At 30.7% G+C, this 16,581-nt stretch overlaps 1 protein-coding gene across 1 annotated transcript in view; it reads left to right on the plus strand.

The window, feature by feature from the left end:
- Kank (KN motif and ankyrin repeat domain-containing protein 2 kank) overlaps nucleotides 1-16,581 on the plus strand; it is a 55,717-nt gene that overhangs the window by 10,795 nt on the left and 28,341 nt on the right. The window contains exons 2-7 of the mRNA XM_089215896.1: nucleotides 3,590-3,810; nucleotides 4,590-4,734; nucleotides 4,798-4,928; nucleotides 4,995-5,075; nucleotides 5,921-6,014; nucleotides 11,938-12,862. Of these exons, the coding sequence (XP_089072022.1) occupies nucleotides 3,590-3,810; nucleotides 4,590-4,734; nucleotides 4,798-4,928; nucleotides 4,995-5,075; nucleotides 5,921-6,014; nucleotides 11,938-12,862 (1,597 nt within the window). The remainder of the gene's footprint in view (nucleotides 1-3,589; nucleotides 3,811-4,589; nucleotides 4,735-4,797; nucleotides 4,929-4,994; nucleotides 5,076-5,920; nucleotides 6,015-11,937; nucleotides 12,863-16,581) is intronic.

Below are 16,581 nucleotides of genomic sequence, written 5' to 3' on the forward strand. Positions count from 1 at the left end.
ATACAAATATTTTATAAAATTCTAGCTTAATTCTAGAAAAAAGCATCCGTGTACAAAAAATGAATGCTTTACCCACGTAAAAATGTTTTAGATCAATGAGTAGGTAGGTATTGGTATTATTTTTCTGGAAAAACAATAGAACCGACACCAACAAAAATAAACTGCAATTAATATTAGACAACAAAATAACTGTATAGTTTCATAGTTTCGAATATTCAGAAATTATATTTCCGTAATCAATTTAGTTATATATATTAAATACGACATCAGATAGATAAAATTACATCAAGTATAAATTCATTTTAATTTATATATTCAATAAAATAAATTAAAATACTCGAATACAAAATAATTAAACCACATATTATACATTAAACACCTTCTTAAATTACCTAGTTCCTATGTAAAATATGATATAGTTATAATAATATTACTATTATGTATCTCTCGAACGACTCGATGTTCAGCTATACGTAATAATAATAACGGTCGCACGCGTGGTCGTGATCTGTCATAATGATAATATTATATTATTACATACACGAATTACATGATATTTATTATTCTTATTTTATGAACTTTAATTGTCTTCATGATGTGATTAATTCGTTTGTTACCTTTAGGCTATAGATATATTACAAAATTACTCTGAATATGTGTTATCAATCAGTATCGTTCAAACGTATTAAATTTATAAATTTGTAGTAACTACTAACTACTTAGATAGTAGGAAAAGCAATTTGATTGTCCGTTTGAATAATATAATTTGTTTTAGATTCTGAAGGGAGTGATGAATGTATTGATTTTACAATGAAGTGTGTTTTTTTTTGTGTGTCTGTGTACAGCATAACTAGTCGAAATAATGCTTCAATTTCAAACTTTGGTAGTGGTTCCCGATGTAAAAGTAAATATCATTGGTGCATTATATAGGTCAAAAGTAACCATTCCGACATTTTTAAAAGAAATCGAGAAAAACAAAAAAAAAAAAAGTGACAGAAAAACGGAAATTTTTACGCAAAACCAGTTTTTGACCAAATTGATTTTTTTTTATATGGTTGTAATTCAAAAACTAATCACTGTAAATACTTGAAATTTTCACCAAATGTTTATGTTAGTGTTATCTATATACAGTTGAATTTTCGAAAAATTTTGACTTTTTTGAGATATTTATAGACAACTGAAATATTCAATTTTTTTTAAAGTATTGATAAAATTTTTTTGGCCCAATCAAAATACTTGAAAATTTAATACAAAGTTCCTCATAAGTTAAAGTGATTAAAAAATTATAAGAATACATAGGCACAATTTTTTTTTATTAGCATTTGAAGTTCAAATATTGACAAAAATTCGTCAAAACCATGAATATTTGCAAATTATTTTGTAGTTCAAAATTCATAAAATTGTTTGTATTTATATCTAAGGTTAAAAAATTCAACTCTAAGTTTTTCATAAGTTTTCCTTCAAATAGCTATAGAGAAAATTTGAAGCGTCATTTTAGGAAAAATGTTTTGAGCGTTTGAGTTTTAAATTTTTATGAAATCGCGTAACGATAACGATTTATCCTCAAACCAGGTATATGATTTATATCTGTGATGATAATATAAGATATTATGAATTATGATAACTAGGTACATGCAATTTTTTTGGAAAAATTGATTAACCATGCCTTATGCAAAATGCGCCCTAATTGAAAAATAAAATATTTGTTTCAAAATAGAATTTAATATGACAATATTTAAATATAATATATTCTAGACTGACAAATCATCTCCGTTCAGAATAGTTTTTCGTACACAATGATACCTATCATTGCATTTAAATCTAACCTACCCTAGTCAGAGGTCCACCCCACCCCCTAATGTACAGCAGAGCGACATCCACTTACCCGCTTTTTTTTTTTTTGTTATTGCTTGTTATAAAATAAATTGTTCTTAAATATAAAATATTAAAAGCAGAAATTTATTAATATGTGTTACAATACAATTCAAGCCGTGAGTAGTATGCTAAGGATAATTAATCCGATTGAAGTAATACTTTGTTTTAGGTGTTATGCACATTATACTTACTACTTCGGGCAGAAAATTTGCCTGGCTGGTGAATTCGTATGGTTTAGTGCTTAGGTAGTTAAGTAGCATAACATAGTTTATGTAATTTTATACTACTAAGACATTGTCTTTATATGCCTTTAGGAATTAGAAGTCTTCTTTTGATTGTTTATAATCATTACTTACTGATATTAAAAATTATTGATGCTTTTGATATATTTTCCACGATTTTCACAAATTTATATTCAAAAGTAGAATATTTTTTTGTGAGAATTCCAAATGCCTAAAAATGCAATTTTCAATGTGTAATAAATTGATTACGGGCTTAAATTTACCATAAAGTTTTAGGCGTTCAGAGTAGTTCATTTTTTTCCGATTCCGCTCATCTAAATTTTTTATGTAATTTTTACAAATGTATTCGTAATACAAAATTAGATTTTTATAATCAAAATTCCTAAAAAATATTCTGCTTCAAAATATGATTTTTTCATCGATATGCGAGAAATAATTATTAAATTAGTCCGAATAATAATAATTATTATATTGTCCTAGACTCTACGACCGGTAAAGAAAGTCATCTTTCCTCATTGCCGTTTCTCAATCATCATTTCAACCATTGACGACGAGTGTTATAACCAAGTTTAACGTATTAACTATAATATATCTACTATATATGTCTATATGCCCTTGATTATTATTTATAATATGGCTCAATGTGTATAGTAAGTAGGTAACTAGGTACCTAATTTAAATAGGTATTTTGAAATGTACAAATATTCAACCAATGGAACGATTTAAAATACTTATATACGGACTCATTGATCTATAATAAACATATATATGTTAACTACTATAGACAATTCGTTTTCTCAATGGTCTGTTACTTTCAACTGTTCTCCTATACCCATATAGCTATATTTTAGTTTTAAATTAAATTAATTGTAAACAGCGTTTTCAGTTAAAAGATTTATCGCTAACATTTAATTATTTTACTCTGATTGCCATAAAACCTGAATTATTGTATTATGTACATTAATAAAAAATTGTCTATATTACTATCATAACAATAATACACTTTGTAATAATGCAAACGTCATTAAAAAAGTAGTTTTAACTCGTATTGACGAACTAAAAATATTTAATGTAATATAAAAACGCACGAGGGCACGAGGCATACTACAAATTGATTACAAAAATTAGCATTGGGAAATACTATGTGTAAGTAGGTGCATTTCGGTCATTACTTAGTTTTTTTAAATAATACCATTGGATCTAGCTAGAAATAGCATTTACACGAACATAACGTAACATCGAAGGAATTCGACGTTGTGAGTGAAGACCAGTTTTACGCGAGTACATAAGGCGCATTCCGTATGTCTTAGCGTCCATCCGTTTTGAAGTTGAAGTGCTCAGCAATCCGTGACCATTATTATTATTATTGTTTCTCTCTCTCTCTCTCTCCCGTCGAGTCGTCTCGGCGTTCGTTCTCTTTTCTTTCCTTTATTTTTTCTTAACCGGTTTTAATTGTTTTTGCCCCCACGCAGACGATACTTTTCAAATACAAGACTGGCTGCGGTTAAACGGCAACCATGACCGAGGTTACCCGGCGTTTGATTACCACCATAGGATCCGCCCTCTTTCACCAGTTAAGAAGCACCGGATCTCCACTGTTACTGACGGGAGAGTACCGGACCGACGGAGACAACTCAAGTCAATGGAATCGCTGTTGGGATTAAGCGATGAAAACTTAAACGGCAAACATCTGGTACGTGGTATATAAGTACAGTACCGGATACAGTGTATCATGATGTAACAATATTTCGAAAGGGAAAACAAAATAAGAAAACACTAATATTATGTTAAAATTGTACCTATACGTCTATAGATACATTAAATAATTTAACTTATAATATGTACTGTATAAGGTGGTTTATTTAGCATGCTCATTGCTCATCCCCGTAACGTGTACCTATATTTGATATAATTTTACTTCTATGAAAATATCTCGTCTTTACGAGCAACTGATTAATAAAACTTATTAAAAGAATAACATAATGTATAAAATATATAGATAACATTATTAATTATCACTACAATTGTCAGTATTGAAACTGAAAAATCACTCAGAATCTTATTACTGCAGTAGAAACTTGAATAGGTAGTAAACAGTATAAATTGAGTATTTTTTTTTTACTTGTCTACAACTTTTAATTAATAATTAATGTAAATGTATTAAGTTTAACAAATACTCGTATTATATTTTTTTAATAACGTTTAATACAGATTTAAATAAATAACTAAATATAGATCGATTTAAAATTTTATCAATTTTACATTTAAACTGAAGTTATTATTTAATAATTAAATTGCATTTATTAATGCTGTGGTACAGTAGTTTATGATTAATTGCAATTATCAAAGCAACCATTAATTGTATAGACTTAAACGATTTATTTTCACTTGTATGTTGTTTAAAACTGATATGACGCACATTTTATATTTGCGTATTTAAAATAAATATTTATTTATAATTGTATTGCTAAGAATTCCGAGGCTGTTACGAGAGCATCCCCAGATGTACAGGACTCTCTGGATAGGGCTTTAATGGACTTTGAAGAGACTCTAGAGTTGGCGTTTCAGTCAAACTCTATTGTTCCACCACCTCGAGGATTTTCCAATCAAAACTTGGGTATGTAAGAACACAAGATCAAATGTCTGTGAAGCAATTTGCTATTGGAAATTTGAATTTTAGTTGAAGGTGATGAATCAAATTTCAATAAGCTTGACAGTAGCTTCGAGAGCAATACAACTGGCAGTAGTGGTTATTCTACCAGGCCTGATCAGTCCATGCATCGGTCTCTAAACACTTACAACGAACTCCAAGTAAATTTGTGTTGACAAATTAAGCATTTTTATGTACTAATGACTTAAAAACCGCGGTGTTCACAGCTCATCAGGGAACAAATGGTGAAGAGTTTGGAGATTATCAAAGATTTAGAAGAACAAGTCAAACTGGTGCCTATGCTAAAGGTAAGATCTATTATCAGGGGTTAAAGTGGGGGGGGGGGCGCAGGAGGACTCAGTCCCCTTACCTCTGACGGCGGTTAAAAAACGTCCCCTTTAACAAATTAGGATTTTATACATTAGACATTATACATAAAATTATATATGGAACGCTTAAAACTTTTTGGAAACATTAGTCCCCTCTGGAATTTTTTCCCACTTTAACCTCTGTCTATAATTAATTCTATAATTACCATAAATTCGCTTCTATCACGTGTTAATACTAAAATTAGTTATCGTGAACACAGTCAATGTGTCAACAAGTAGAACAAATCGATGACGGTTTTGTTGCGTGTCGTTGGAAAACAAAGGTCTCCGATTGCATACATAGGGATACAGTTTCAAATCCGACGTATTTCTAGCGTGATATACTTCGTGAGCGCAATACATTTTGAAAGCGATTCCACACTGTCAAACAAAATTATTTTTAATTGACAAATTTGTTAAAGAAAAAACTCTACAATCTGTTCGCGACCAATGATTAAAGTAATTGGATATTTTGAGTTGTGAGGTAATTTCAGTAAATTTCTTACGTATAAACAACGTCAAATATTGCATTTCGTACGTATTGAGTATAAAATATAGTATTCATAAAATTACATTCAATAAAACCGAAGTATAAATTTTGTTAACACACATTCCCAATTTTAATAGTAAATTATCTTAACGCACATATATTATAAGTAATTTTATTTGTGATTCTAAGAGATACGTATTTCTTACATTTCTGTTTAGGTAGTGCTTTAAGGAAATGTATAAAATTAATATAATGAAATATTTAACATTTTTATTGGTTTTATTTTGTAAAACAGGCGCAGGTTTCCTCGTTGACTTTAGAGAAACAGCGCTTATCCTCCGAATTAGACAAACACAAAAAATTGGAGAACGCAAATAAATATGCAACAGGTAAGTGTTTTTACACAAATATTCCTTTTAAGTAACTATGCTAGATGGGCTAGGTTTAAATTTGCATTGCAAAGTTGTACACTTGCCGAAATTACTATACCTACGCAATTTGAATAGCATTTTAGATCTAGAAGGTCGTCCTACTATAATAGTATAATATTACCGGATGCAATTACGCTTCCCACACAAGATTAATGCGAACAATATATTATACCAATGCATTTGTTTTTCCAATATATAAATATAATAATTCATGATCATTTTTATTAATTTATAACTTTTTTCGTACTTATAGGTACTTACATAATATTATATTTTGTATTGATTTTTCTAAAACTCATCGTATTTTGTTTGTATAGATATTAATCTTGAATATCTGTTAAAATGTTTGTTATGAAAAATAAATTAATAAAATAATAACAAATAACTATACACCTGTGTAGGTATCCTATTTAAATAGATATTTTATTTATTTTTTATTTATTTGATAGGTCAAAATATATCTTAATTATTTTTTTTCAAGACTTGGAAACAAGATAATTGATAACACATGAAAGTTACTCAGCCACTATAGTCTATACAGACACACGTACTTTTTACAGTAATACAGTAGATAGAATAGATATATATTAATGAACATTTATTATTAATACCTAATCAATTTTATTGTTTTGGTATTCTTGTTGAAAAAATAAAATAAGCACTTAACATCACGAAGCACTAGGAAGAAAATGAACATCAACAAACGTATAACCCCCATATTTATATCTTTATAATGTAATAAAATAATTAATAATAATTATAATTTTTTATAGATACCTATATAGTATATATAGTTGGTAGCTGATAAATTATTTGTAATAATTATTTTTAAAAGTGTCATGTTCATATGGACATTTAACTAAATAAAATACCTACTTTATGGTTGATACTAAAAGTAGATTGTGCTTTTTTTATAGTTGGGGATTATTGAAATTGATATAATCCAACATAATTTATAAACTGCCTAAAATTTAAACACGAATATAAAAAATATCGTTTTGTGACTTAATCCGATCGAAACATTATATTTGGTTTTAATAATCGCTTTAGGCGTATAATTTATTATTCGTACCAATCGTACCATCAGCAGTTTGTCAAAAGTCTCTTATTAATCGCAAAAAATGTTCGTTAATTTTATGAAGAAATTCTAAAAAATTCTCTAAAAACTAAAAAAAATTACGCTTAAATTGTCAAAAATCCATTTAAAGTGAATTTAGTTAAAAACTGCAAAAAAAATACTCTTAATTAAGCAGTATCATCTAAAATACATTTTATGCTTACTCAGCAGCATTTCAAAACACCAGAAAAATTATCAAAATCTCAGCCCTAATAATAATTATTACCTAATTATATACATTTATTACCTATATCTTAATAAAAAATATCTATTTTAATAAAAAATTAAAACACTGATCAGTAAAATAAATTTAAAATTAAACTTCATAAAAAAAAACAATTTGTTTTGATAACTAAATAGGTAGCTAAGGAATTTATTAAATGTTACTATATCTATCATTTATAGTTATATAAAATATTTTATTGAGCGATTTTTATTGTTCAAAACTGTGTAAAAGTTTTATTCAAAATATTTAATACAGTGTATCTATAATGTATACATTTGAATATTATAACATATACCAATTTACTATGTAATTAGGTATTAAGTATTAAGTACAACTTACAAAATTATACAAAAATAAATAAGTGAAGGTGCTTCGTTTTCACGAATTCAAAAAACTCATATCGATTGGGAAAACAAAATTATCATTTGAGCATATGATTTAATTTGGTGTTTGTTAAATTCCTCTTAAATTTAAATTTTCAATTTTATAGACATATAGAACTCTCTGTGGTTGACTAGTTATTTAGTTAGTGTGAAACAGTTATTTTGTTGATATAAAATATTATATAATAATAATATATTTATTTATACCCATTAAATGATATGACAATAATATTTAAAAATTGTAGTTGTTATTAAATGAAACCTATTATATTATGTCATTGCATACACTATTTATCTTATATCGTTAAACTATTATTGAGTCTACGCTGATAGTTATACACGATTATTTAGACAAATCAGATTTTTAATTTTATTACGAGGTATAACCTCTAAACGTGCAGACGTTCATCTTTTCAAGGTTACGTGAATATGCTTAGAAATAAGTATAATAAATATGAAATAACATACCTACTTATTTTATTATTATGTTATGTGGACATGTACTTATAAAATTGTCATTGCACATGACCATTATTTACAATTTTCTTTTTTTTCTCATAATTTTATATTACGCTATTTCTGACAAGTTTAAACAACATGCTTATTTTATGATATAATAAATAAAATAACTACAAGAAACCAGAGCGAAGAAGCAACCCCATTGAAGGTATACTATTAATTTATAAATATGCCAATGTCTATATGTTCCACCGGAGAAGCTATGTATAATGTATATACACATAATATTATATTATTATTTATTAATTGATTATTTAATATGATCATGTTTTCCACGTAATAATTTCATATATATTTTTTAAACGTTATTTTTCAAATACAATTTTAGATACAAATAGTTTTCCAACAAGTGACTTGTCGGTATATAGGATAAAAAATGTTACTTGTAAATATTTTGTTTTTCAGCATATTTTATTATGTGAAATTGAAATATTATAGTATTATACGCACACGTGTTTTATGCAATACCCTTTACCCATATACTAATTCAGTTGTTTTTAATCATTGAAGTGCGAAGTGATGATTTCCTCATAAAAGTATATTCATCATCACAATATTTTACATATCTTGTTGTTCATACTAATGAATTATAATATTATAAAATTGACGATAAGCTGGTTTTCTATTTCCAGTAGCTTTCTTTTGTAAGCTACAAGACAATTTTGAACATCGCGATGTATTTTAAGCTACTAAGCTTTAACTAATAAAGTAATAACTACCTCGTTTAACTTTAAAATGGGTATATAATTTGTATGCGTACACATGTACCAAATACCGGAATACCAGAGTATCGATTGATATTATTATTTGAATTTCTACCACACACGAATTTGTGACTGTTACTTTTACACAGAATGAAATCGATAGGTCATTTTTGTTTATCATAAACTTTTTGCGAATGATCCTGTTTTGATTTACGCGATTTACATTCAGGTAATTAGGTTGCGAATAACAGGAATCGTGTGCAAGAGACCGTGGCATAGGTAGGGAACAAGTACAATAGTACATCGATGATCGATCATGTCATATTACATTAAAACTACAAATTACAATATACTACTTAATATTCGTATATAGTACCAATCTATGCTGAGTGAGTCAATCAATAATCTTGCGCATAAAAACATTCACGTTTTATGACATTAAGCGAAAAAAACAAAATCGATTTCGTAGATAAAAAATTGTTCCCCCTAATTATTTTGAAAAGTACTATGAATGTTATACTACATTTGACTTCCCAGAGTACCAGTTACATTATATACAATTTGGTACAAATAACCAGCCTCAAAGTAAAGAATTTAAACATTTTTACTGCTATAATATAATAAGTGATGATGCAGATATATACACACAACACATCAATGCATAAAATCATGAAAATCATTGCATTTATCACTGAACTCAAAATTCTAAAATCTCTATAATTAACATAAATCATTGAAACCGCTCTTATGCATTTAAATATCCAATATTAAGACATTTGAACTAAACAGCTCATAAAAAATACATGGCTAAAAATTGTTTTTAAATTCCAGTTAACAAAATTTGCATGAGGTCATGAGGATAATCTTTTATTGATTATAATATAGTCAAGTCTTTGGTTTTAGAAGAAAAAAATATACCTTTTTATTTTTTGTAGTCAATAATGAATAATTAGGATATTTTTATAATTTTAATGAATTACACAAAATGTTGAACTTGATGATTCAACAATTTTTATTTATCAATTTGGACGCTAATATAGATGTGCAGGATAAAATCCAATAAGATAGAAAAGGCCAAAGGGTCACATGATAACGTATTGAAATTGTGAAGTTTATAGGATCCAAATTTTATATTCCAATTTAGTATTCCTGTTTTTCTGGATGCCCAGTGAAGCTGATTGTTGCATGCATAACTAAAGACGTAATAATGTTACGTATGCAATAATATTCAGTTACTCCAGCCATCTTCGTTGGAAATCAAAAAAAAAAATTTTTTTTTTAATACAGTAATACCAAGCTGAAATAAAAAAAATTGATAAAATTGAGTTACTTCCCTCTAGGACGGGGGATTCGTTGTATACAAATTATAAGTGGGTATAGGTAATATACATCATATACAACTACGAGTGTATACAATAACAATAGGATAGTATAATTATTGTGATATGTAAACGGATGCGAGTGACGTTGGGTTGATGCGGTTTTCGAAAACAGTCGTACGGAGCTAACCTATATAGTCTTAACACAATATCCATGGTACACTGAGAGCGGTAAGGGGGGAAACTGCACGCATACGGATCACGCCGCTTGCTCTGCAGAGCACGAACGTCGCAACACATAATACTCGTATAATGGTATAGTGGGCAAGATGACTATAAATAATTAACACGGGATGAAGCACAACGTGTCTCGAGACTACGCTCCGAGTATGTATCGCTCCTAGTATGGTGTAATATATTTTTTTCCGATTTTTCACTACATAATATGTAAACATTGTAAACACGCAGAATTGCATTAGCCGTTTGCGGACAAACGAGTAGGTCGTAGTACTGATGAGTGTGTGTGTGTGTGTGTGTCTGTTATTGCGTTTTAATACAATTAAAAAAAGTTCGACGTATTCACAAAACAATATAACTCATCACGTTATCACAATGTTATATAAAAATAATGTACCAAGTCTTTGGAAAATTGTTCTTTTTACGTTTTGGCTATACATTTTCACATACCTTTAAAAGCGTCTCTTTTGTTTTATTATAGTTTTAAGTATTACAATATATGCAACAGCGCTATACAGGTATAAGCCTACGAGTGTTTTATCCATATAATATTATACAATCGGAATTCGAGTGGAAAAAATCAAACGTGTTTAATATTTTCATTATTCGTGTAAAATGATGATGAGTGACAATTATAATATTACGCAACGGCGCGTAATTATGAATGACATTCACAATCTAGAATAATCGTAGTGTATGGGCCCCTCTTAATACTTTGCTTTGTGCCGATTATCTATGCCGGGCTCCAGCCTAACTAATACAGTCAATTTTACAATTTTTTTTCTTTTTTGCTTTACCGACCTCTTGCGCTTTCTATATTAAGCCCCTTCATTTATTGCAGCGGTCATTTGAAATATTATCTCTACCGTTCTTGTGTCGACATCTTTTAACTTTCTATATCTTTCCACCATTGCAGAGGTCTGAGATCTCCTTCTAGGGCGCTTGCCTGCAGTTGGTTCATTAATCAGCATTCAGCACCTCTCGAAATACGCTTCCCTCAGCTCGCCAAAATATATGAACTATTACTCGTTTTAGACGCTTGGCAGTTGGCTTTATAGATTATTTTATACCTGCAGTAACGTATGCAGGATTTTAGTTCGGTTAGGGTTTACATAAATAAATAATTTACATTATTTTTTTGCTAAACAGTTTTTATTTAATTGGTTAAATAAAAACAATTATTATAATAATTAATAATAAGCTAACAATTTATTTAATATCTATTAAAAATTACCAACAATCTATCGACTCTGTGTATTAAAATGGTGATAAATAAATTTTTTTGTAAAAGGAGGAAATTTCAGGGGGGGGGGGGTTATAACCCTAAAACTCTACCCCTGCGTACTCCACTGATTTCTACTATTATTCGTTTCTAGTCGGTAGCGGATGGTCTCTGTCGGCGCATCCGGCTAATAGACACGTGGCCGTGTCCACCAAAGAGGTGGGTATCAACTGCGTACCCATGTGCCGGGACGTAGGCGTGACGACACCGTCGGCCACGTCTGTGAACACGTCTACAATGACGGAACGGCCTGTGTCCGCGACGGCCGTGCACACCCAGACGGACGCGGCCGCCAAGCCGGCCACAACGACAGCGCACACGCAGACCAAGGACGCCGTAAAGCCGACCACCTCAGTGGCGCACACTCAGACCGTGGCGATCGCCGACGTCCAGCCGGCCGCCGTAGTGCCGCCGGCGGCGGTGGTGGCCGTCACTGCGACAACGGCGACTGCGAACGTCGGCACGCAGTCTTCTAGGCCCGCGGCTATCAGGACGGTCACGATCGGCGTTACAGCCAGGCCGCGGACGTACGACGCCAGTGTGGCCGCCAAACCGACGTTCAAGCACGTCGGGTGTTCGGCTGACGTGACGACGGACGCGAAACCAGCCGCCGCACCAGTGACGCGCGCCACCCAGACGGACGCCAGAGACGATCATCTGCACGGCGGCCATAATCGCACCACACAAACGGAAGCCACGGTTCTTCCGGAAGTCGCTGCCGTCCGAGCCAGCCGAACGGAATCTACGGTCGTCCGGCCCAATTACGCAACGATCGGCCGACGGAGCAATTCGTTCCATCATTACACGGCGGCCGCGAACGCCGACACGTCGCCGTCGACGGTCACGTCAAAGATACCTCGTCTGAAGCCCGTCACTCCTGAACTCAACCGGAAAGTGTTGACAAGACAGGACACGTACACTAAGACCGCGGCAGAGATCTGCACCGACGATCTGCAACAGCAACCATCATCATCGTCGTTGTCGCCGCCGCCGCCCCGCATTTCCGATGACGTCAGCAGGTAAGGAAATCTTTCGTACAAAATGTTAACATCATAATATTACTGCACTTATATATGATTGACTGCGATGTCTCGTGACTCGCGAGTTATAGTAACGTATAAGTGGTATCAGTATGGTATTCAAACTGTGCGTCGCGTGAGTTATTTGTGAAGGGATCCGGAAACCAACATTATAATGTAGGCCGGTGTAAGACATAAGCGCCAAAATAAGATAAGAAAAAAAAAGTCGTATCGTACAAAAGCGCCAAAATCGTATCGTTCATAAGCGCCAAAATGGGATAAGAAAAACAAGTTGTATCGTACAAAAGCGTCAGAAATTAAATAACAGAATTAAATTAAAAAAACTCCAAACGCTAATCGTAATCGACAAAATATGTAGGTATTATCTGATTACGATAGATTGTCAAATAGACAGTGGGTGAGCAGTTTGTGTTATAACATATTGTTAGTACCTATTTCGTAATTTCGTTATTTTATTTTTATGAAAAATCAACCAATTTATTAAATGTATAAAATATTGATGTGCATGTATATTATAATTTATTATCGACATTTTATTTTTATAAAAAATCAACCAATTTATTAAATCTATTAAATATTGATGTGCATGTACCCATGGGCGCCCGCAGGAAATTTATCAGGGAGGGGCATAATGAAATAAAACACAAAAAAATACATTAAAAAAATTGTATTCCTTGTAAACTACAAAATGTGTTAGAATTATATGAAATCCAACACCAAAAATAACATTAAAAAATATATTCCTTACAACCTAAAAAATGTGTTGGAATTATATTGGTATTTATATTCTTTATTAAATAAAAACTGAAGTCTTCGTGGTTGTTCTATTGCAAACCTTGTTATTAACTGTTCAATTAATTTCTCTTTTCTTGTATCAACTCTTTCTCGATGGACACTTAACATACATAGGCCATTTAATCGGTCTTCGCCCGTCGTAGACCGAAGCCAAGTTTTAACCCTTCGTAAAGTGCTAAATGATCTTTCGGCTGCACAACTATTGTAGCTGGCAAAGACAGAAAAATTTCTAATGCAATTGTAATGCCAGGGAAAAATATTTTGCTATGTTCTAGTAAATCTATTATTAAACGTAATTAATTTTGCGCGCTTAATGTAATACGCATTATTTTGTACGCCTTATCATATATTGTTATTACGATCGACAACCCCACACAGCACACACTAAAAAGTAAAAATATCGATGAAATGTTAATAAATCAAAATAAAAGTTAACGTTCAATATTCTATTTGAATTCCAAGGGGGGGCAAATGCCCCGTCTTGCCCCCCCTCCGGGCGCCCATGCATGTACCTATACCTATATTATAATTTACTATCAACATAATAATTAATAATATTAATATAATATAATTTTTATAAGATATAGAAATTTTTAAATAACTACCTACTCAATACTTATATAAAATATTAATTTTGGCGCAAATGATAGGTCATTTTTGTACCTTTGGCGCTTATGTCATATGTTGGATATAGCAGGTATACAATATTAGATTGGCGCTTATGTTCTACAGATTTTGGCGCAAATGAAAGGTCATTTTTGTACCTTTGGCGCTTATGTCATACAGCCATGTAGGCCTGCTTGTGTAACTATTAATTTATTATTATAAACATTATTTTGTAATCATCATGAAAACGATAACGAAACACATCACGCGTCCTTTTAAAGTTTTTTTTTAGTACTAAATAGTCATTGTTTTTTTTTTCGTCCAGCTATACTCTATCTGTGTGTTATTTCACTTATTTTGATAATAATTTGAGAGCTATCAAAATATTGTGAACGCCCAAAGGTTAGGTTAGGTTAACTTACCTAGGGGAACCATGGGGTGAAAAAAATTTAATACGTCTGATAATATCTTCATCAACTCTCAAGGTAGTTAAGAAATGTCATGATGACTTAGCATTTGCACATCAATGTACTCGTATTATGTTGATTAAATACATCAAACTATGCCATGTGTGTCCTGTTTTCAAATGTTTATATGTTTTTAATAGTTCAAATTCATTTGCAGTGTTATAAATTGTAAACTGATATTTTTGGTAGTGCCCATCATTGTCCGTAATTTTTTTGTTAAACTTAACTTGTCCTATATATATATTTTTTTTTCCAGAGGTTTTAACATAAATTAAAATTGTTACAAATATTTCTAATCGATATTCTTATATTAAATATTTAAATGCCAATAAGTCTATAAACAATATACAAAAATTAAGCCGACAAAGTTATTGAAAATAATATTATAAATTTTTTTTTTTTAACAAGAAATATACAATCTGTACCCTTGGGGCTTGGGCACAATAAGAATATGAGATATAATATTTTATTATTATAAATTTAAAAAATTAAAATCACATGAACAAATATTTGAGGTGTAAAGGTGTAATATAGACTAATTAAACTTATCTTTCCGTCTTCTGAAAAGTGCACATTGGCTAAGCAATAAAAAAAAAATCGTTTTTAGTTTGAGTCTTTCATGACACATTTATGGATCATACCATTTTTATGGATCACACCGGGACGATTCACGTTAAAACAAGCATGGCAAAACCTAATTAAATTGTACTCCGTCATAATTAACTTTGTTTAGTTCTAATTGAATTGATTATAAAAAATATTTTCAAATATTAAATAAAATATTTTTTTGACGTGTCTATTTATTATCATACGTATTATAGGCGATAGCTATCGAATAATTCGAACGATTTCGTGTCATATTTTATCAAAATTCATGAATTTTAAACTATAAATAATATTACAATATTTTTCCGATAAATTCTAACCATATGTAATGTTTGCCCAACACTTTCACTAGGCGTAATAGGTAGCACCGCCAAACTGTCAAGCATTACACTCGTATAAAGATAAACCTTGTATAATCATGGCTAATGATGATAATAATAATAATAATAATACGCACACTGCGACGACGTACATTGCGGGTCGTTGACAGCTGTTGTGCTGCTGCCTGTAGGTATATGATTATTTTATTTTATGGTGTCTGAGGAATAATAATAATAATAATAAATAGTCCAAGACTGGACTGTGACTTTTACGCACGGACCGGATTCCTAATTCGACAGAGTGCAATATAACCGCAAAGCTGTGCACAAATTACTCGATTTTATTGTAACTCGAACCAATCTCGTCACTGCAACAGCTTCCACGAACCACTGCAGTAACCTGCAGTGACTATATTTACTATTCCGAACAGGCTACTATATCAGGGCGTATGCTCCGAAAAAAATTATTCTTTTTTTTTTTGTTAATTGTTGCTGCAAAGGTACACAAGGTAGTTCTTTGAAAAAAACTATTTCTTTATGTTTTTTTTTTTAAATTTCTGTTGTACATACGTATAATAGTAAGTTCATATAGTACTACTATAACAGATAAACGCAGAACAGTAAATAGAGTGTGACCCCATGAACCACAGTTAAAATATTTATTTTCAAAACAAAAATAACGTATATTTTACTCAAATCGTATCTTTGTACTTTACTACAATAATTGCATGTATGTTTGTACTTTGTTTTCGATCAGTAATGGGTTCAGTGGTACATAATGTAATAACATTGTCATATAGTATTCATTTGTAATTTAAAAATTTCAAATTAGATTTGAACAATCGAATTCAATCTGGTTAATGATGATAATAATATAATTTAGAATCTATTGAGAATTTTAAAA

Source organism: Diuraphis noxia, unplaced genomic scaffold (genome assembly GCF_037042655.1).
Source record: "Diuraphis noxia isolate RWA-SAM2 unplaced genomic scaffold, SU_Dnox_SAM2 contig0001, whole genome shotgun sequence".
NCBI classification, from domain to species: domain Eukaryota; kingdom Metazoa; phylum Arthropoda; class Insecta; order Hemiptera; family Aphididae; genus Diuraphis; species Diuraphis noxia.